Source organism: Ambystoma mexicanum, chromosome 3p, assembly GCF_040938575.1.
Source record: "Ambystoma mexicanum isolate Mex_15411 chromosome 3p, UKY_AmexF1_1, whole genome shotgun sequence".
Classification (NCBI taxonomy): Eukaryota; Metazoa; Chordata; class Amphibia; order Caudata; family Ambystomatidae; genus Ambystoma; species Ambystoma mexicanum.
Genome location: NC_090925.1, coordinates 1,113,175,757 through 1,113,199,590, shown reverse-complemented (window position 1 = coordinate 1,113,199,590; position 23,834 = coordinate 1,113,175,757). Strand labels below are relative to the sequence as shown.

At 46.4% G+C, this 23,834-nt stretch overlaps 1 protein-coding gene across 1 annotated transcript in view; it reads left to right on the top strand.

The window, feature by feature from the left end:
- Positions 1-23,834, top strand: part of GNPDA1 (glucosamine-6-phosphate deaminase 1) — a 142,009-nt gene that overhangs the window by 50,223 nt on the left and 67,952 nt on the right. Inside the window, exon 5 of the mRNA XM_069652471.1 lies at positions 3,598-3,782. Coding sequence (XP_069508572.1) covers positions 3,598-3,782 — 185 coding nt within the window. The remainder of the gene's footprint in view (positions 1-3,597; positions 3,783-23,834) is intronic.

The window sequence follows — 23,834 nt, the reverse complement described above, 5'->3', positions numbered from 1 at the left end:
TCTACAACAACTTGCATTACCGATGACCTTTCAACAGACAGTTCTTAACCTATTGCATCCCTTGCTCCACCCACTGGCGGTGACGGAAATATGTAAATGGAGCATTCTGGAAGCGTCAGTAGTTTTAAAGGGAACTTTGTTGTTTGCTTTTTTAGACTGTTTAAATAAGTCATTTATTTCTGTGCGGTTGCCACCTCCCAGTGGATACTTTTGTGCACTTTTGAGGGAATAAGGAATCAAATCCTATTGGTGGTGCTCTTTTCTATGTTGAAATAATATATCAAAACAAGAAGATGGCCTAGTTGAATGAAAGATTCATTTTATTCACTAGTTGTTATATTTCAGCTAACTCTGGTTTTGTGAGTCAGGTCTGCACACTTCTTGGGGGACCTTTAGTTAAAGTTTGTTTGTTTGTTTATTAATTTATATAGCGCACCTGACCCATAGGTATCTGGGCCCTTTGCAATGATTACAGATAAGGCATAGTATACAGCTCTACAACGGTTAAGAATAGGGTATAGTATACAATGTTTACAGGTAGAGGATAGTATGCATCTAGAACAGGTACATGCGGTTATTTACAATATACATTATCATCGCAACGGCTAAGGTGTCTTATCATACAAGGCGGTTCTGTGAAGATGAAGTGAAGTGCAAGTTAGACATCCAGAGAAGTAAGGCAATGTTTGGAGGGAAGGGAAGGGAAGGGAAGGGAAGGGAAGGGAAGGGAAGGGAACATAGCAGAGGCTGTGGCATTGACTAGCTTCTTTAAATTCAAGGGTGCGCCAAGGTAAAAACCTAAAGTTTTTACTTCCTTAGCTATTATGATGTTCTTGCCATCGACAGTGAATGAATTGAAGAGGTTGCCAAGTTTATTTAGACGTGCTAAAGAGCCAATGAGCAGTAGCTCCGTCTTCTCATCATTGAGACAGAGGCCATGTGTGGCCATCCATGCCTGAATGATGAGGTAAATATTGTTGAGGGTATTAGTATCTGTCTTATAGTCACTGGTAATAGGAATCAGAATCTGGGTGTCATTGGCATAATTCCTGTAGGTAACACCCAGATTGTCCAGGTCATCAAATAGTGGCTTGGTGAAAATGTTGTACATCGTGGGGGATACGCACAATCCCTGTGGTACTCCACAAGTAATAGGTGTGGGTTCTGCTGATGCAGTAGGGGAGAAGACTCTAGTTGTACGATTATCCAGGAAAGATTGAATCCAGGCGGAGGCCTCATCAGAGAAGAATGCAGAAGATTTTGGTGGTCACATAGCACTTTATGATCTAATAGGTCAAATGCTGCCGAGAGGCCTATTAGGAGGAGGAGGGCACGTTTGCCTTTATCCCTAATTTTGTCCATTTGATTTTTTTGATCTATTAGTGCCGTTTCTGTTCCATGTTTAGGTCTAAACCTTGACTGACGCAAACCAAAGAGGTTGTTAGTTTCCAAGTAAGCCTAACTTTGTAAGTACGCCGCTTTGTCTAATATTTTCAACAAAAAAGGTACGGTAGTTATGGGATGGGTCTGTAGTTAGTTGGGATGGAAGGGTCCAGGTTGTTTTTTTTTTTTTTGTTTTTTAGTAGAGGGTGGACCCGGCCGTCTTTTAAGTTAGTAGGCACGGTGCACGTGTTGGAGGAATTTATTAAGGTTGTGTTAAATGGTGCTAGATCCCTAGCTGCTTCTTTTATTAAGGTTGCGGGACAGGTGTCCCCCTGACATCTGGAAGGTTTGAGGGAGGTTATGATGTGTTCCACTTCGAGACTCGTAAGAGGAGTGAATTTTAAATGGTGCTCGGGATTGGTAGTAGTTTGCAGTTTACCACTTGGAAGGTTCTTACAGAGACTGTTTTTTATTTGCAATTTTCTTTTGTAAAAGTGTTCAATTCTTTCTTTGGGCGTTGAGTAAATTGAGTAAAGCCTTTGTAAATGGAAAATGTATTTGAACCGTTTTTTTTTAAAGTTGCATGATGTGCAAAACAAGTCTCGGAACTCCGAGCAAACTGGAAACCTGATTATTGAATCGATTTATGTTGATAAATTGAATCTCATAACTCATGGTGAACTGTATCAGCATTTGCAAATTGTAATGCTGCAAGAGTTGGGTCTTCGCAGCTATACTTGATTGCCTAGTTCTCAAAGTGGAGGGAGAATTAGGCCAACTTGTGGCATTCCAATATGCACTGGGTTTGAATGCTGGGGTGGCCTAGGTGGTGGTGTGCCATGAGGGCAGTGGGGCATGCTGGGTGGGATAGGTGTTGTTTTGCCATGAGGACAGTGGGTAGACTTTTGGGAATACCTGACTAGCAAGTGTTTCTTCAACCAAGCACCAAGTGTAATTTTTAATGTTTTTCTAAAAATGAAATTGAGAGAGTTTGAGTGAAAAGCAATATTGAAGATTGTAGTGATTCAGTAACTCCAAGTCAAATGTTCAAGTATCAGGAAAGAAAACTTTGAATCATGAAATTCATGCTCTTTCTTACCTTTGTACCACATGACACACAAGTGGCGCATGCCGTGATTCTCCCAAAGAAAGCAGTTGGACTTGGTAATGAGGCCAGGAATGTAGGCGAGGCATATATGATGGTTGAGACGAGAGAATTCCTCCACTTTCATCATTGTAAAGGTTACTTAATGGTGTGTTCCATTCCAGGATCTCATGGCACTATGCCTTAAGTCCTCGATCAAGCATATCAAACATCCTAATGATATAGTCCTGACAGTTGGTGATGTTCTACCAGGAACTGGTCCTTTCTGTGGAGTTAATAAGGTTTCCTTTACTAGATCAGCCACATGTGGAAAACGTGGTTCCATGTGTTAAATTTGCAGCAAAAATGGCAGTTTACAAAATAAATCACGGCAAAAAGGGCGTGGTTTTTCCGTCGCAATCCATGTAACGGATGTGGGGGACACCCCCAGAACCCCTACTCCCCTTATATGGTATAATGGGTACACATTACTGGATATTTTTTTTACAGCAAACTTTTTTGCAGCAATTTTTATTACTACACACCGAAATTGCTTAATGACTTTCACAAATCCATTGTCATCCCAAACCTGAATAGTGTGGTCTCAAAATAAACCAAATTTAAATGGTGGAAACCAGTCCATGTGAATACTGCTCATCCTAAATACCCTTTTCATGCATGAAACTGATGATGTAGTATTTTTCTTTTCTATTTTTCTTTTCTCTTCTGCGTATATCTTCTTGTATCCAAGATGTTCCAGCCATTGGTTTAAAAGGTAGTCAAAGTACAACTGCAGCTACATGAGGTTGTTTCTCACCTGTTGACACAGAGCTACAACTTGTGGTATGCTTTTATTAATAAGGTTTATAATGTTGGACAAATTAAATGGTTTCTAGGCATCCAGTAATAGGTGGTGTTCTAGCTCAAAACAATATACATGTTGGTAATGAAGGAATTTTGAAATTGTGACTGTAGTTGTCTTGCCAGTGGTAACTCGCTGTGCCATCACGCCGTCAGTCCACCTGAATAAAAGGTATCTCCTTTTCTGCATCTTTTAAGGCTCCCCTATGCTGGTAGTATTTGCTTTCATGACCCTGTTGCTCTGACTTCCATTTCTGTATTTCTTGCAGGCATTGGTCCAGACGGTCACATTGCCTTCAATGAACCTGGGTCCAGTTTGGTATCGCGAACCCGTGTCAAGACGCTGGCCATGGATACCATACTGGCCAATGCCCGATTCTTTGATGGTAATCTTTCTAAAGTGCCTACAATGGCGTTGACAGTTGGCGTAGGCACAGTGATGGACTCAAAAGAGGTAAGATAATTGATGATGTAATGCAAATGATCTTGTCATTTTGAGGGAGGCTTTTTTTTTTTTTTTTTCTTGTTTTTTAAACATTTTTTGTAGTTGCCTGTTCCTTAATGACAGCATTGGTAATCGAATATCCGATGATGAAATGCTTTATTAACTTGCCTTGATCATGTTGACCAGCTGCCTTTTTGTCATGTGCTTTGGGAGTGGTGCAATATGAACAATTTATTTACCATTTAAAATGTGTATAAACTACTAGGGCCCCACACTATAATGGCATTTTAAACAGTGTGACCAATCACTAGATGTCACTTTTCCCCCAGGGGGAGCCCCTTCCAATGAGACCAGGGAGGTGAGGCCGCTACCTGATAGTCCCCCTGGGGGTGGTACACAGCTGGAAGATCTCATGGGGAGAGTCTCCCCCTCTGGGGACAGAGACAGACATCTAGAGAGAATGCGTTATGACCTCATCCCAATTAACCCTCTTAGACCTAAGCCTATGGTACACCCCAGTAACCAACCACCCCCTGTACCTGTGTAGGGCCAGTGACGTAATCTCCACTGAGACGAAGAAGATCCCAGACTTCCCAAGTAGGAGTTGCATCACAAAGACTGGGACGAGGAGGAGATTCGGAACTATGACGATCACTACCAGAAGTAGGTGTGAGCACTCTAGTTCTCCACGAAGGGCCACTACCCACACCAACATAAAAACAGAAGACAGACTAGGGAGTTTGTCAATCCCTCCCTTGAGGAGCCGCGAGCGAGGAAGTGGTCCGGCGTGGAAGCAAGAATGGGTTGCTAACTGGAACGCTGGCGAGAAGTTGGAGACGTGCCTGCATGGTCCTGTGTTAGACTGATTGAAGGACTGATTTGGAAGCTGGCGAAGCAGACGTGCGGACCCACAGAGAAGCTGGGCTATGCGGTCCGGTACAGACTCACCGTCTGCGAGAAACCAGAGACTGCAGAACCATCGCAGTACATCAGAAGGTGAAGGAAGCCACGAGATTAAGCAGGAAGAACCTGAGACTGTCAGGCGCATGCCATTCAGAAATCCTTAAGGTACTTGGGTTGCTGGGACGGTTTGTGAGGGCACAACTGAATCGGGGGAAGGCTCAGAAGAAGTTAATAGAGCCAAACCCATAGAGCAGGGGCAAGAAGGGAACCCCTGGGGTAAAGAAGAAACGTGTATATCTAATGAGAGAAACATGCGTCTGGGACGCGCACCCACAAGAGAGAGAAGTATAAACCCTCTACTTTGTGGCAGTACCCGGTAGGATAGTAAACCAGGTGTGCCAGAACAAAGTTGTAGAGAGGTATGGGTCTGGTACCCGCACTTGCAAGAGAAGCCTCTTCATGGCAGTGCTTGGCAGGAGAGTGAACTAAGTCTAGAGAAGAGGAAACCTGGCTCCGGGACCAGAAGTGTTGCTAGCTGGGGCTGTAGCACCTGGTCCTTTGGTTGTAGCCCCGGATAGAAGCTCAAGGGCTACAACCAAAACGCTAGCTAGCCCGGAGTCCCAACAATAACATAGCCATGGATCTTTTCCAGACCTAGCAACAACCCTGCTGGGACCCATGATCTGAAAAGGCCAGAGGGAGCCTCTCCATGGTGACAAGCCAGAAGACAAAGTAGGCTATAGTGGGGAACCCTGGGTCAAGAACTGTACTTTTGAGAAAGAAGGAAAACGGGATCACCCAGTGAAGCGAGTAATTCCCCCAGAGTATTGCTAAGGGTAAAGTGACTGTGAAATCAAGATACCAGCAGAAGGCAGTAATTCTCCTAGTAGTGCTACATTTACAGGAAAAGACAATCTGACCAAGAGGCAAGGTGGAGTCATTCCCCCTGGTTTTGTGTGAGAAACTGTGAAGGACCGAGACCAGGAGAAGGGAGTCATTCTCCTGGTAGTTGAATCTGCAAAAAGGATCAAACCACAGAATATTGTGATCCAGGGGAAGGGAGTCATTCCCCCTTGGGTGAATAAACTCAGAACCTTTCTGATACAGAGTGCTACAAGATTGACAATACTTTTTTTGTGAAGTATTGGGACCAGGAGAAGGGAGTCGTTCCACCTGGTTAGGAATTTGCAACCCGAACTGTGCTACCCAGTCCAGGAGAATGTATTCATTCTCCTCGACTGAGAACATTGACACAACCTTGTAGTTTAGTTATAAGTGTAAAGGACAGAGTTGGAGTTTTGACACAGAACAGGAATATGTGCTCCTGAGAAACGGTGTTGTGACCTGCATTACAAAAAACTTATTTTTCCACGGAGGGAGACGAGAGGCCTGATCTCTGCCATGTATAGAGCATTGGTGGATGCTGAGAAGGCGTCAACTGAGAATCTGAGGCTAGGGTGGGAGAGAGACTTTGGAACAGACATAGATCCTGACCTTTGGGGGAAGATATGTAAAGGGCCATTGCAGATTTTGATTGCTAGCCGGTACTAGCTGCATGCCATTAATCTTTTACACAGATGGCAATGTGACCCGCTTAGACTATCAACGATGTTCCAGTCAGCTAGTCCCATGTGCTGGCGTCTGTGTGGCGAGAGGGCTGACTACTGGCACATGTGATGGGAATGTCCCTGAATCAAGGTGTTTTGGGATGGATTAGGGAGCTGGATAGGATCCAGCGTACTAATGGAACGTTCCTAATACTATTTGAGATGGAGGGGTCTGATGGGGAACTCAAAAGGATGACGGGGTGGCTACACCCCTCTTGCTGGCGGCACAGTCCTGCCTTGAGATGCAATGGAAAGGGGCCAAGATACCAGGAATGAAAGAATGGATTCATGTCACCACAAACATATGTATAATGAAAAGGATAACTGCAGGGCTCAATGGGAAAGGGGCTCCGCATGAACTGCCATGGGGTGAAGGTTACATTTTTGGACATCCAGTAGAGGATTGCGTTGTATAATGTGCAGTTACTTCAGTATCTGGATGATTACACCAGGAGAGTGCTCACTTTATCTTGGGGTCCACCCCAGTTAGTCTATATTGCATACCGTAGTGTGCCTCTCTAGAGGCGACCAAAAGCACTGACTAATACCAGTTGAGCATACTGTCCACATAACACGACTGAAAGGTCTGGTGATGGTGATATCAGCGGGAGAAGACCTTGATTAAGGGGGGAGATGGCCTAAGTAGTATGTATAAGGAGGTTAGGGTGGGGGGAGGGAGGAGAAAGGAACGTTTATGTTGTTATCACATTCCAAGTTATGTTTCTGATAGCTTGATGATGTCCTTTAAAAACTCAATAAAAAAAACATTTTTAAAACTTATTTTTCCCCTGTATGGATCTGCTAGACGTAAACGAAAGTCCCATGTTTTCCCATTCCTGCAGTTGTTGTGATGTTTTTTAAGTGAAATATTCATGCTGGCGGCTTGCAAACCATTATCATAATACCTTTTTTCATAAAGACTTTGTTTCCCATTTTCACTTCTGTTTTAGCCTCCTGGTGGGGAACAGTCTGCTGATGGCAGAACTTTGTTTCCAATTAGTGTGCCATACTTTTGTGGTTGGTATGCTTGCATTTCAGGTTTGATTTGAGCAGCTCTGCAATTAGCACAGATGTTCATTTTTAGTGGTTCTGCCGTTCCATTTTAAATGACGCATGAACAGTTTGCTCTTTATCCCTGGTTTCTAGGATCTGCCTTATTTTTGTGGTTGAAGAGAACTGTACCAAGTCCCACTGCCATTGCAATCCTTTTTTTTAGTATGTTACTATGTTAGCTCATATGGCTCCTAGGAGAGGGGTGTTTTTTAAAAATCATCCTGTGGCTAAAATGGGATGCTCATCATCCTGCTTTGGTTTTTGTGAGTAGGCTGGCGGTAGCTGTAATTCAGTTTTGCTTTTACTTTACCAGGGGTGCAGCAGAATTTACCACATTGAGCTTCTAATGTAGCTTTTTGTTACCCATTGGGATACTAATGTAATTTTGTGTTTAAGTCTTACACGAAAGTGTTTTGTTTTTGCGCCTTTCCCTTATTTGGGGAAAGCCAAAGGCAGACCTAAAATTGTGCAAACGGGGACTCAGCCCTGCGACCTTTATGTTTTATGCTGATTTAGACTGATCCATGGCCCTAAAGGGGCCAATACACACATTGTGTTGGTGGACATGAGTGTTGAGCAGTGTTAGGAACCAGCCTTTTTGTCTGGCTGCCAAAACCTCTGTGTCAGTGCCCTTGTATGTAAGTAGGCTGGTTTAGATCAGCCCATGAGGGAGTGGGCATAACTAAGGGAGACCAAAACCCTTCCTTAGTTCTACCAGATCTGCAGGTTTTCTTATCTGCTGGAGGAGTTTGACACTGCATGTTTAGGACCAGGTTTGATTATACAGACTAGACTTCCTTACCCTTGACTCTAGTTTTCGTTTTGTGCTGATGAACAGCCTGGGCTGCCCTTGTCCTCAGTGGATGGGCTGAATGTTTTGTGCTGGGATTGTTTTGCTGGGGTCTTCTTGAATTACCTACCCTCTTGGTCGTACATCTTGGGGTAGGAAGTTGCCATCGTCCCAAAGGGCGGTGAGACTGCACTACACCGGCTCTGGTGTCTGTCCGGGCTGTCCTGGGTCGGCTATGCAATGGCTTCCTTTGTGGGGACTGTTTTCTACTGGCTGCACCTTTTTGCCCATTGAGCCACCCGGATCTGCTTGGTCTGGTTCTTCTGTGTTCCTGGGCTCTGCTATTGGTTTCATTCTTGTCTCCTTCCCTTTAGCCGCCCACACCACATTTTGGTATTGGCCTTTATTTCACTTTTAGCTTGTTAATATTAAACCTTTATCTGCAACATTCATAGCTGCTCTCTTGGAACTTATATTTTCCATGTATGCAGATAACCCTCCCTTAAGCCTCCACCTGATTAATGTGGGGGGCTGAGTGATTGACTGCAGCCTGCTGGTGGATTAATTAATTACATTTTTTTGGAACGCTCTTTATACCGGTGACGAGTCTCTGATTGAAACCTGTGTTGCTGTGTTGTCCCAAGACCAAAGAGTTCCCCCTGCGCTATCCTCCCGCCACTCCCGGATCCCTGAGTCATCTGTGGTAAGGTCCTAGAGCACCCTCTCTTGGACCCGGAGTTTTGACTTGCATTCCAGGCAACAGCCTCCCTCCGAATCGCCTTGTTGTAATATCCCTGAGTAATAGTCTTTCGAGGCTCAGATAAGCTGTTAACAGCTTTGCATTTTTCAGTTACAATGTTTAACAAGAGCTCTAGCTAACCCCTCCTCCTTTCTGGATTAGCTTGCCATAGGTAAGGCATTTGTTTGTGCAAGGGAACATTTGTCACGCTGTCGGAATGTTCCTGCCAGTATTTTACTTTAACTGTGTAGGTGAAACTGTCTTTGCATACCATGCTACTGCCTCCTGTTTCCAGGTGCATCCAATGTTTAACTCATTGGGCCTCATTACGAGTTTGGCAGTAATTCAGCAGTAAATCTGTTCCTGCCAAAAAAGGGGGCGCTAACGGAATTACTGCTTTTTTCTGCACCGCTGAACTCCATTGCTCAGGCTTTTCAGCATTGTCCGTGTGACCCTGGGAGGACGGGGTCTCTTCCAGAGCCCTAAAGGGAAAAGTTGTTAGGTGTTAGCTCATTTTGGGACTTGAGAGGAAACTGCAGGGAATAGATAAAATGTGCTAGATATTAAAAGTAGAATTCCACGTGCATGGGCACACGTTTTTTTGTCAAATGTGGCTCCTACAATTAGCACCCTGGCAACATGTCCCTGTCACTCGGGATGCCCGTTGGCTGCGTTTTTCACGGGTATAACGCCCACAAGCAGATGGCGGTGTGTGCTAGCCTGCTACTAGTAACTTTTGATCCCTTCCTCCCCTAACTCCATGGATTGCCCTTTCCCACTAAACTGCCTGTTATTTACCATTTCTTCCCTTGCTGCTGGTCTCCGCTTCACCTGAATGGCCTCCATGGAAAGAGAGGGAGCTAGTTTCTGAGCACCCTCTCCTTTTCGTTTTTTTTCCTGTCCTTAACTGTTAGATGCCAATAGCGATAATGGCCAGTGGGCCGCCCTTTACCAGTTTGTAATAGCCTGTCATAGACAGTGTCTCCCTGGGTTGGTGCAAGCTAGTACCGCTTGGCTCACCAACCATTCTAAAACGCTCAATTAAAAATGGAAACACTTTTCTGGAACAAAACCAGGAGTAGATTTGCATAATTTGTGTTTTAGGGTTTTATGGGAATGGTACCAAAAATACCCCAGCTGCCTTGATCACCCTTCGTCTCGTGGTGTATTCCCAGAGATGTTGTTGGCTTGTCAAACTGTTTAATTGAAATTAATTGCCCCTCTGTGCTGACAGTATGTTCTATGAAAACCTAGTTGATGCTGATTTCCTTCATAAGAGAAGGTATGAGGTTTTCTGCTGTGTGCACCATTAGGTGGTTGAAATGTGAGTAATGTCTCTTCTGATTAAAGAGAGGGGGGCGTTGTTGCGCACGAGAGAAGATGTCTGCTCCTGTGTGAGCTCCGGCGTGCATCAGGGCCTCGATGCCAACATAATCATTTATAGTGACCGGTTCTTCATCTATGAAACATGGCATGAAAGGTAAGTACGGCTGGTCAGAACCACGAACTTTGGGAGCCGTCGGTGAACGAATCTGCAAGAAACAGCAGCATACGGATCCCGCGGGTGCCGGGTAGCTGAACCTGAGGCCAGGCCGGAATCCGGGGGAGGAGCACAGCAGAAGATAGCGCGAGTGATGGCGGGCCGCCAGCCTCCAGGCCAACACTGGGTTTAACCGCTGGCGCTCCGCTTCGCGTAGAGCGCCAGTGGAACCCCCATTTTACACCGCCTCCCCCCCCTTGCAGGCGCCCTTGAGAAGCGGAGCGCACCGCCAACGTACTGCGCCGGGTGCGTTTCAGCTTCAGTGGAAGTGCGGCAGAGACCGCACTGATTGGAAGTCACAGGAGCAGCACTGCCGGGCCCTCGGCGGGGGCACTGAGATAAGTGGGACGGCAGGGGGAAGGAGGGAACACTCTGCTGAGCGTGGACCTCCAGGTCCATATATATCATCTGGACTCAACCCCCCCCCCCCACCACCGGGGGGAATAAATAAATAATAAATAAATGTAAAAAAAAAAATTTAAAAAAAGATCCGCGGTGCGCTCTTACCCCTCCCTACCCAACGGACATAATCTGGCCTGAGGCACGAGCACACATCTGCTTCGGTTGATTTGCTGCAAGGAATACGCGACCAACGCCCCACTTATTGCAACGTTGCTTACCAGTGGTGGATGTATAGAGCCAAGCAGGAAGATCGGGATGGGAGGTGGGTCTCCGCTGGAAGGCGACCAGAACTCCATATATGTGATCAAGACCTCCTTGCCTTGCACCACATATTAAGAGATCCCTCATCACGTTCCTCCTCTCCGTCCCCTTCATGTGACATACTCTGGTGTGGGATACGGAACGGGTGCCCCCCGAACCCCCCTGTGTGGCACCGTGTTCCACAGTGCAGCCCTCCATAGAACGACAGAGGTAGTGCTGGGGCAGTGTAGCGAAGCAACAGATGGCTGTGTAGGGGGGACAACTTAGGACAACTGAACCTGCATCGCAGCAACTTGCCCAATAGAGACATACTGCAAGTCGTACAAATTCTGGATCAGGTGGCTGGTTGGTGTGGTCATTGTGGTGCTCTGAATGGTAGACCAAGCGATGAGGACAGACTCCCTCTGATGGGGGTGGGGATTACGACGAGAGCAATACATCTGGATCAAGCTGCAAACAGGCATGGCATCAAAACTACATGAAGGAAGGAATTGAAGGTAGACAGGGACACTTGTGGGATATCTTTACACAAGCCTGCGATCAATAGGTATACATTATAGTCCGTACTAAGTTCACACGGCAAAGGCAGTAGCTCCGCATCAGAACTGTAATATCAACAACAACTACACAGAAGTTGACCACCCACCTCTGATAGGAAATGTTTTAGAATGGAGCAGAGGGGCTGAACACGTTAATATCTGCAGGAGTGTGAACCTGAACTGGCTTGCGGTGCACCACACACAAAGTTAGGCTTAACCACACCTTGCATTCACCTGACTAAGAAAGGACTGAGAAAAGAATAGCTCATCCAGCACAGGGGACCATTGACCAAAAAAGGAAATAATGCCCAAGAGCTTTGGCCACAGGAAGGGCAAGGGGGCCATCGACAAATTTACGACACCTATCCAAAAGGAAATGGCAACTGAGATGGAGGGAGAAACGCTCCCGCACGACCAACAGGCCCCTTCAGCTGCGTTGATGGACCCTCAGGCGGTTTTCCAAGCAATGCAACAAGGCTTTTCAGCCCTCAATGATAAATTGGATGAGATTAATGCAAATGTGGCGTCCATCAGAGCAAAATTGGACAAAACAACAACACGCATAAGAGAGGCAAAGACAAGCATATCAGGCACAGAAGACGCCCTTGAAGCCTTGAAAAGCACGGTCTCCACAATGGCAATTGAACTGGGGACGGTGAAGTCCAAATGCGAGGATTTAGAAGCTAGGTCAAGACGCAACAATATTCGCATAGTGGGAGCGCCGGAAGAAGCAATGAAAGGCTCCATGGACAAGTAGAGGTCCTCCTATGCACATTCTTGGGTGACCCGGGATGGTCACCAATGTTTATTATTGAACGGGATCATAGGTCACTGGCCACAAAACCGAAACCAGGAGCATACCCTAGACCAATCATAGCCCGAGTGATGAACTATAGAGACAGAGACTTAATACTGTAGGCGGCAAGGGAGAAACAGGAACTGAGATGGGAAGCCAACACCATACGGATCTTTCCAGACTTCACACTGGCGGTTCAGCAAGAGAGGAAACTCTTCAATGGAGTTAAGAAACTACTGCAGGAACAGCAGGTCCAGTATGCTATGCTCTACCCGGCGAGACTTAAAATTCAATATCAGAATAAGATGCACTTTTTACCTTCCCTGAGGAGGCCGCCAACTTCATAGAGACGCACATCCCTGTCCCGTCTGGGCTGTCTGACACGAATGAAACGAAGTAATCTTTACAGCCGCGCAACAGCAGTATGTTCCAACTATAAAATGTGGGTCCAGAATTGGTGTCTCCCCCCCCCGCGGAGGGGTAACTCTCTGCGGGGGAAGAAATGTTTCAAATATGCAAGGTATGCTACATTGTGATGTCCCCCGCAGATAGCATTATTAGTGAGAGCAACTAATAGAACCGGTCAATTTTATATATGGTCCAGAAGGGCATTGGCACTGGGAATCACCGCAGCCCCCCCCCCCTGTAGCAGGTGCACATATATATGGAGGGAGGGAAAGGTTGGGATCCAAAAAGCACAGTTAAAGTTATGGGGACTGTGAGGGAGGGCGGAGGGGAGGAGTTTGGAATGTTGGGTGGGGTTATGTTAAGGAGGAGACGAAAACAAAAAGCACACAGGTAATGAACACTGGGAACACCAATAGTACTGTAGTACAGCATCTGCAGACAACACGTATATGATCGCTTCATAGGTAATGGCTGAAACAGGTATTGATGGTATTAAATTACTGAGTTGGAATGTTCGAGGTCTGGGCTCCAGAGTCAAAAAAAGAAAAATGATAGCATATATTAACAGGCAGACCCCCAAGATTATTTTCCTGCAGGAGACACACATAGGGCCACAACAGGGAGGACAGCTGGTCCCAAATTGGGGAGCACACCAATACTTCACAACGTACTCTAAAAGGGCCAGAGGAACAGCAATCTTGATACATAAGAATTTGCAGTTCGCATGCACGGATGTTGAATGCGACTCCGAAGGGAGATATGTGTTATTACATGGCATACTACAAGACCAAGAAATAGTCCTCAATTTATATGGGTCGAACATAGACGACCCAGAATTCTACTCTACAATTTTTGGGAAATTGGCAAGCTTCCCCACGGCCTATTTAATATGTGGGGGAGATTTTAATACCATTCTAGATGCACACGCTGACCGCACATCAACAAAATCAAGAACATTAACCAAAGCTACGCAGACAATCATCACACACATGGCAGACATGAACTTGAGGGACGCTTGGAGGACTCTAAATCCCTCCAAGAGAGATTACACGTATTATTCTTCGGTGCACAACATGCACTCGAGAATAGATATATGGTTGATAGATAACACAGCACTATCATGGGTCACGGACACCTATATCCTCCCCATTTCGTACTCAGACCACTCCCCCATACTGCTGACACTGCGAATCCCTGGCGCCATAGTGAATAGACCGCCATGGAGATTCAAACCTGCAGCATTGCGAGATCTGGTCTATAAAAACGCAATGGACAATCACATACAAGAATACTTCGACCTCAATGAGAATTCAGTGTCTAGTCTAGCGATATTGTGGCAGGCTTTCAAGGTATATAGAAGGGGCAGCTCCATATCAACAGAATGCGGAATCTTCAAAGACATCTGAAATAGACTGCAGCAATTAGAGGCGCAAATAGCGTTGCTGCAAGGCCAGTATGCGCTTGGCCCGACACCACAGCTCAGTTTGGATATTAAGAATAAGCTAGACGAATATACTGTGGCAGCGGACCAAGAAATCCAGTATTTTGATAGACCAGCAGCAGCATGCCGCTACGTAGAGAGCGAGCGCCCGGAGAGGTTGCTAGCGAGGGCAGTGAGGGGAGAAAGGGGAACAATGACTATATCTTGTATACAAACTGTAGATGGCTTGCTTACCACCGACCGAGGTAAGATGCAAGACACATTCCATGCATTTTATGAGGAACTTTATTCACCTCAATCTGATGCCACAGACGCGGAGATTGAACATTATCTCTCCCAAATTCCAACAACGCTCCTAGCAGGTGATACAAGGGAGTCATTAGAGCTGCCGATAACTGAAGCAGAAATAGAAGAGGCGATAAAGGCACTACCAAACGGAAAAGCCCCCGGCACTGACTGCCTCAGTGCAGAGTTCTACAAGGAGTTTAAGCATCTGTTGGCACCCAGATTACTTGCGGTGTGGGCTGAAGCCTTCAGGAAGGGGGAACTCCCTGAAACTAGAAGAGAAGCAGTTATTACATTGTTGCTCAAGCCAGGGAAACCCCCGAGGACTGCGGGTCGTATAGACCGCTGCCATTAATCAACACTGATGCAAGAATCTTAGCTAAGATAGACAAACACCATTGATGCCATACATGGTCCATGGAGACCAGGCAGGGTTTATCCAGGGTAGATCAACGGCCACTAATATTGGAAGATGCCACAAAATCCTGACTACAATACCCCCTGAAGAGCAGGCTATAGGCATCTCACTGGATATGCATAAAGCATTTGATAAGGTTTCCTGGCCCTTTCTCTTTGGGGTACTCCGGAACTATGGGTTCGGCCCAAATTTTTTGAAATGGATACAATTATTGTATACATGCCCCCAGGCCACAATTAGAATCAATGGAACTCTAACAGATAAGTTTGTATTACGAGGGGGCACAAGACAGGGATGCCTACTGTCACCACTACTGTTCGCCCTAATAATAGAACCCTTGGCGGATATATTGAGGGCACGCTACAGCGCAAATGGGCTGAGGCTAGAGGGCAAGCTGCATATTATAAATCTGTACGCAGATGGCATCTTGCTATACCTAAAAGATCCAGACCAAACACTGGGGAGGATCCTCGCATAAATTGAACGGTTTGGTAGATTCTCGGGCCTACGCCTAAACCCCAGCAAATCCAAAATATTCCCCATTACAGAAAACACAGCTAAACCCCGAGACCTACATGGCTTAATATGGAGCCCTACACATATTATGTACTTGGGCGCACACATTGCTAGGACGGCCCAATTATCGCGAGCTCTAAATTATAACTTGCTGGCCGATATGTTGTGTATTAAGATGAAACGCTGGAGTTCCCTCCCTATCTCAATGATGGGAAGGATTGCACTAATGAAAATGATAATTCTCCCAAAGCTCTTTTCCTTATTCAGCACTGTACCGGTCTGGCCGGGTCGTGCCCTGTTCACCAAAATGACTAGTGCATGTGTCTCATACGTATGGGGGGGACACCCGAGGCTGAATTGGAAGATGTTAACCGAGGCTTACTCAAAGGGCGGTCTGCTGGCGCCAGACCTGGAATTATATTACCTGACAGCACAGGCACAATATGCGGCCCAATGGGCTACATTATTCCTGAATCCAGCAGGCCCATTGCCGACTCAGCCTGAGAAGGAAGCTACTATGGCGCTCCATAAAATGATACAACCGACCCCCAAATACTACAACACCATAAAGCCTTCGAAGGTGGTGATTACGGCATGGGCCAAGATAGTCGACATATTTGCCTCTAATAGACTGTACCATCCGAGTATGCCACTCTGGCGCGACCCCCAAACGCCCTTCAGTATAGATGGGGGAAAGGGTGCGGCACTGGTCCTCCAAGGGCATTACCCAGTGGGGTCAACTATTTCAGGGCGGGCACTTCATTCAATGGGAGGACATATAGGTACAGACAACAATGTAGCCGTATACAATCAGGCATACAGAATATATACCCTACCTTCCCTGATGAGCCACTGTTACACATGGGACTTTGATACATGTTCACAGGGGGATTCCAAAAGGTCTCGGCATCAGCACTGTATAAGATTATACTCCAGACGCGCCCAATAGAAAAATGTATGACTAAGACCAAGTGGGAGCTAGACCTGGGACAACAAATTGGCGACGAGGAATGGTCCCAAATTTGTGCACTTACCAAAGTAATGTCTTGGAATTCCAGATACAGACTAATTCATTATAAGATAATACAAAGGACGCACTACACCCCCGAAAAGCTCAGACGTATATACCCGAACGTGTCCGGGAATTGCCCAAGATGCAATGCGGAAGATGCAAACATTTATCACATGTTGTGGGCATGCGTAAAACTGAGGGGTTATTTGGAGGAGGTATGTGGGGCCCTAGATGGGATGGCAGATCAGCCAGTGGAATGGTCCCCCCGGATGTGCTTGCTGGGGGTAGTCGAAAAAATTAACCCGATATGGCGCAAACTTTTAAACCTGCGTCTGCTCATCGCCTAAAGGGCGATCTTGATGAGATGGAAAAGTGCAAACCCCCCAACCAAGGCAGACTGGGATAGGGACATGTTATGGACAAATGATATGGAAGAATTGTACATAGGCTCGGTGCTACCTGTATCCAGACCAAAGAATATATGGGAAAGATATAAACTGTACCTGCAGGAAAAGGCCGAGCAAGAATACTCAGACTCAGAAATAAATTGATTATGTACAATGTATGAACCAATGAATGTTACCGCAATGTACTTGTATTACCTGTGTGCAAGAAAAAGAAAGTTGTAAAAAAAAAAAATGTGTTATCTCTTGTTTGTATTCAAATCAAGCATATCAAGCTTCATTCATACCTGCGTCAAACAATGACTAACATGTAGCTTTTTATTATTATGGTATTTATTGAGCTCAAGAAGTAACGGAGCACTTTTCAAAGGTGTACAATACAGATACACAACGGAGTGCTTTACAGAGGGAACAGAACAGATATACAGCGGGCGGTAGGATTCGGAGGGGCACAGAGGAGAGGTACATCTGTGCAGGGTGGAGAGGTGCGCACAGCGTCTAGAGAGGCAGGTGGCACGGAGGGCAACGTGATGGCCTAGGTGTTGATAAGGAGAGACTCCTTGAAGAGGTGGCTCTTGAGTTCTTTACTAAATTGTAGGAGCGTGGGGGTGAGTCTGATGCTGCCTGGGAGAAGGCTCTGTGGTCTTGGGGCGTAGGCAGAGAGGGTTTGTTTTCGGGTCCTTTCCTTTTTGCAGTAGTGGATTTCAAGTCTGCACGTGTGCTGGCTTCTGGTGGTGCACTCTCCACCTGAGATGCAGTTTCTCTGCGAGGTAGCTTGGTGACTTGAGGGTGACTTCCTTATAGATGATGCAGCAAGATTTGAAGGTGATTTGTGCGTGCAGTTGGAGCCAGTGAAGGAGACCCTTTATGAGGCATACAACCACGTGTAGGATGCTTCTCAGGGGCAAAAGGGAGGACGACAGGGGGCCTTTGACGCGGGCATGGCCCTCATCTAGGTGGCACAGGACCAGTGCTTGAACGGTGGGTCTAAAGCTGTCTGGAGGAAGGGGTTGACTTTCCGCAGAAGGGAGAGCTGATATCAAGCTGTCCGAGTTTTCTTATATATGTGTCTCTTCAAGGAGAGAAGTTTGTCGATGTGGAACCCGAGGGACTTGACACATGAGGTGAGCTCAGGTGTGAAGGCCTTTGGATTCATATTTGATAGCCAGGTCTGTATGTCTGGGTGTTCTGTGTTGTTGCTCAGGAGTAGGAATTCGGTCTTGGAGGGGTTGAGCTTCAAGTATGCGCTGGACATCAGGACTGGATCAGCGAGAGGCTGATTCTGAGCCAGTGAATGTCCTTGATGGAGTTGATCTTGAGGTATAGCTGTGTGTTGTGGGCGTATTGGTGGATGTTGTGTTTGACTAAAAGGTCTCCCAGAGCCTCCGTGTATAGATTGAAGATCGCTGGTGAGAAGATGGAACCATGCAGGACTTCTGTACTTTATCACACGTGTACAACCCAGAGAGCAAACTGGACAACTCTGGTTTTCCCCAAGCCAATTGAGGTGTTCAATAAGTCTTCACTATCACTTTGCATTCTGGTATTTGCAATCCTGGTTTTATAGTCTGTTAAACTGCATGCAGCTGTACTAGAATATAGTATGACATGTGGTAAAAGTGAGGGCATGAATATATTAACTCTTACATGGGGCAAAAGACTTGCAGGGCAAGCTCTACTCACTCACACACTCCTCACTTACATTTACTTCTCAAGTGTTTATGCCTGAAGGTTGGTTGCAGCAGTAGATACAATAGGTATTTGTTGCTTTGAGCCCAGCATGCCGGGTGAGTCGAAAACAATTTTCTTTTGCTGCATTGGGGTTGTCAGAGTAGTAATTGGGTCTGATTTTTCTTTTCTTTTTTTCCCTTAAAGCCACCGATATCTAGCTGCACGATTTTGAACTAAATGCATGCTTGCCTCTGATGCAGACGCAGATTCGAATTCTAGTTGGGACGCCTCAGCCCATCATCCATCCCAGGTTAAAGTACCATCTCACTTTTTCGGGCGCTTTTAAGCAGTAGCAATCTGCAGAGAGGTTCTATATAACAATGTGACATTATCATTACTATTATCCTTGGCAGGGCCGTTGTGCGTGCAGATTGGACATTCTGCAGGCTATACGAGCTGTTATAGACCACAGATTGTCCAACACACTCTGGCGGAAACCAGGAGTGTACCTGAAGCCAATTCCCCAAACAAACTGCCCAGGTGGATTCATATTCTGCACATGCCTAGGCATACCCATGTTCAGTGCTCCAGATAAGATTTTGAAGTGGGAGTATTTTACCCCCAATCGTTTTTTAAATTGGGGAATTAAAGGATTTCGTAGACAGTAAAAATGTAAGTCCAGTGGGAGTATTTTTTGTATAAGTGTGTAAAAATACTTTAAACGGAAAACGTACATGGTTTTTGTAATAATTATTTATTTGCACCTAGTTATTCAATGAAAATTAAAAGATACACGTTTACTTCTTTTGATCAGGCAGTTATAATAGTAGTTTCTTCCTGTGGCAGTAAGTGCACTTCTGGTCCAGACATATCCATGGAGTTGTGTGAGTGAAAACAGATGCCCATGGTTCTATGTGTCTGTTTCCTATTTTTTGGGCAGTATTTTTACTCCCTATTTTTATTTGATGGGGAGTATTTGCCTATTTTTAGGGAGTAAACGTGGCCGATACTCTCCTTATCTGTAGGGCTGCCTATGTTCTTTTCGATAACAAAGGCATGTTTTAATGGCTTTATAGAGCTGCAGCTTAGTGAAGGCCGACTCCGTATTTAGGGCCTGTAACGCTTGTCTGGCCCTCGTTGAGTGTCTGTAAAGCTTTACTATTGTAACATTTGGAATAACCGAGAAGAGTTTGATGGGACACTTACCAGCAAGGGTACAAAGGAAGCCAGCTGAACTGTCACATGCCATGTTGGAGTTGTGGCATATTGGTGGGGCTGAGGGTCACTTTGGGATGCTTTGTTAGGTGAACTTAAAGACAGCTCATTAGGAGAGTGCAGACATTTTCTTGAATTTCTTTTTTCATTAGTGGATTTAAAGCTACAGCACACCAATATTGGCAAGATGTGTTCAATAAAAAAATATGAAAACACTACTTGTATTTTGAAATGGGTAGTAGAAGAAGAATTGGATCTAGATCCCAAATTGTGTGTGCTGGGGTACTGGGGATATGGGGTGACAGAGCGTTAACTCGGTACGAGAAGTGCCTGCTGGTGCAGGGACTGGCTTTGGTGAAGAGGTGTATTGCAATCCGGTGGGGGAGGAGAGGAAGGTCCCCCTTGGAGGATGTGGGAAGGTTGGATGCAAAGGAGTATGCGACTGGAGAAGCTGGTGTACAAGAGCTGGGGATGTCTTCAAAAGCACGATAAGGTGTGGGGAAAATGGATGCATAGATCAAGAAGGGTGACTGGGGGAGTAAGGTGGCAGCAGCAAGGGAGGGCGAAAGCCTGAGTGGAAGGGGGGAAAAGTGGGGTGGGATTAGGGAAGGGTAAGGAGTGCAGGGGATGGTGAAGTTTGCGGGTGGGGGTTGGTTTGGGAGTAAAGATTGTGGGAGGGTAAGGAGGTGTGGGTTGTGCAGTTGATTAGAATGATGTCTGAGATGCACTGCTAGATACTATTCTGGATTGTTTTGTTATTTGCTTTGCTAAAGATGAGATATAAATAGAAAACTACTTATATGACAAAATGTCTGACAGTTTTTTTTTTATTGGCCTTGACGATCACTTTCCTTGGCATACTGCATATTTATTTTGCTTTTTTTAATTGCCATTTCGTATATTAACAAACATTAATTTACCCCCTCTTTCCCTCCACCCTTCCCAACTAACGCTCCTCCCAGTCCCATCCCCCTCCCTATCCCGGTGCATGGTACATGTTGCTATGTTCTTTATATTATTGAATGCCAAGCATTCAAAGGTGTTGAGGGCAGTATCAAATATTAGTCATTCTGCAAAAAGTTCAGCATCACAGACCAATCTTGTGCCAATTTCGATTGATCTCCCTGTATAGAGTATGTAATCCATTCAAGAGCAACAAAGTTCCAAGTCTGGAGAACCATTTGCTGATTTGCAACGGATCTTTAGTTTTCCACTTTTAGCCATCCCCAAAAGAGCTGCAAGTTGTAATATAACAAAAGCTTTACATTTTTGTTAAGAGCTGCGTCTCAAATTTGCCTCCGGCATTAACGATAAGCTTGACCTAATATTGCTAGGCTTTACCAAACCAAACATTTGCGCCATATGTCGATCCATCTCGGCCTAGTAACCCGTCCAGGTCGTGCAGCCCTGCCATATAATCCCCCAAGCACACCACACTTTCTCGAATATTGATCCGAAATAGCTGATCTCATTTTATGCAAACAGACTGGAGTATAATGCCTTTGGGTTAACAACCTATACCAGAATTCTCTGATTTGGATTGATCGGGTACATCTGGGGATATCTTTCCAGAGCTCCACTCATTGTATTTCCGATATCTGTTCTCCCAGCATTAACTGCCAGCGTTGTAACAGTTAAATGCTGGGAGTAGCCTCCGACATGATTCTGTATAAGTTTGAAACAAGAGCCCTGTTCCCGGGGTTGGAAATAGCGAATTTCTCAAATGGTGTCAACTCTCTAGTAGCCGCTTGTTTATTCGGGGTGCCAGTATCCAGTGCCGAACCTGGAAATATTGGAAACAAGCAGATTCATTCAACCCGAGTTCTAGTTTTTACATTGGATAAAGGATTTAGGGTTTTCACCTTGAAAAATATCTCGTAATTGTCTGCAGCATGCGGCTTCCTTCTAAAACAAGCCTGTGGGTCGAGGCCCGGAGTAAACTGCGGATTAAAAAACAACGGTGTATCGGCCACCAGGGGGCGGACGGATGAGGTCTGACTCTGTCTGAGCGCCGTACTCTGGGTCCCTGAAGAAGGATTGAGCACCCACCTTCACTGCCCCCCCCGATATCCAAAACCGGCGGGCCGCCAGCTGAGGACCCCCCCGCGAGTAGACCGAAAATCCGATCAAAATCTGTCCCTGCAAACCTGGGAAACTCGTCTCTTAGGAGGACGCCGCGCACAGCGGTTCCGCGGCCCGCTCGCAGGGACTTGCGCAACGGTTAAAAGCTGATCCTGGACTTGCGGAACGAGGGAGGCTTGAAAGGACTTTATCTCCTGTGTGAACACTCATATTCCTTGCAACGTTCCTCGCCCAAGAGTTACGAGACAGCCGGCGGCGAGTCAGTGGAGCTTTGAGGAAGCAGTGTCGGACTGGACCTTGAGAAGGTGCCCGAAACTTGGAGACGGTAGGCCTCCACTCCTCTCCCCTCCCGCCCATTGAATAGTGCACGGTGTGCCACCACAACGCACACGCATCAAATAACCAGCGCTCAATACCGCGGAACACGCAGCAGCAGTCCGGGACCCTCCCTGTCACCTCCCCCCCCCAGGAACAGAGGTGCGGACAAACTTCACGGCATAAGGCCGCGCAAACGGTGCACCTACCCTGCATTCCCCAACCGAGCCGCGGGCCTCTGTCCTGTCAGCCGTGTGGGGGTTTTCCTCTCTCCTTCTCCCCCCCCCCCCCCTCTTGTGGAGCGGAGATCTGCTTCCTCTGGGAGCCTGCAGGCGCAGGACGTCGGCTCGGAAAAAAATATGTGCGCTGGACCCCGCGGAAGGCCATACAATCGATCAAGACACGCTTCCTAGAAGCATTCACAGCGGTGCCCTTCCGCAGCCTACCAGCTTGAACAGGGGAACAAATTGAAAGATAGACAATACTGAAGGAGAGGGTGTTTTATGACGCCACCACCAACGCACTCTACAACTGACAAGCGACACGGCCTGCTCAGTCCGGAATAAGAGGTTGGAAAACTATGAACTCTTCCCCTGAACCTTGCATACCAGGAAAACATTCTCAGAGTGCCGGCAGACCTGAAGTCTAATTAAAAGAATCCTGGGTAACCCGTACAAGTTTGCGTACCACCCACACCCTGGGCACACCGGCAAACACACCAGTGTCACTTATACCAACGGCTAACGAACTAACTAAGATCACTGATACCGGAGCGCAGAGGGTTGGGCCCCGGAATCAGGGGCATGTGCCTCATCTGCCCCCGACCAGACCTCCCTGACAAACAGCATCGGCGACATCACCGGAATCCCAGAGAACCCATGGACATAAGAGAGAAACTAGCACCGTTCTCCTACGTCACGACTCCTTCCGAGAACTGTGATCCCAGCATGGCAAACCAAAACACTCCAGTGAGTGAATCAGCGGCTACCAAAGGGGACATTGCCGCCTTGCTTGGCGAAATAAAAAATATGGGGGCCAATATCGGCTCCAAAATAGACAAGATCACCCAACGCCTAGACACCATTGAAGAGAGGCTGGAAGGGGTCGAAAACAGCGTCCATAGACACCCTAGAAGTACAGCGCAATCAACGGATGACTAACCTGGAACAGCGTGAAGAGAACTTCAAACTTAAGCTTGATGACTTAGAAAACCGGGAGAGACGAAACAACCTTAGAATTTTTGGGATTTTCAGAACGGGACGGGGAGACAGAGAGTGATCTGAAGAACACCCTCCACAATATCATTAAACTCCTAGTCGCTGATGATGCGGTTGACGAAGACAGAGAGGATACATAGAGCTGGAGGGCCCCCAGGCGGACCAAGATCTGTTCTTGCCCGATTCCATCGCTTTCAAGACAAAACCAGGATCCTCGAGAAGGCGAGAGGCATTGGTTCAATTACCTTTCAAGGCTCTCAAATCTCGATTATATCAGGATCTATCATCCATGACCTTCGGACTTCGCATGTGCGGACCCCTCACCAAACATCTGAAGGAAAAGAACAAAAGATATAGGCGGGGATACCCCTTCTCCCTCTCCTTCGAATACAACGGGACCAAAATCAAGCTAAGCACGGAGTGGGAGATCAAGGCGTGCAACTCCGA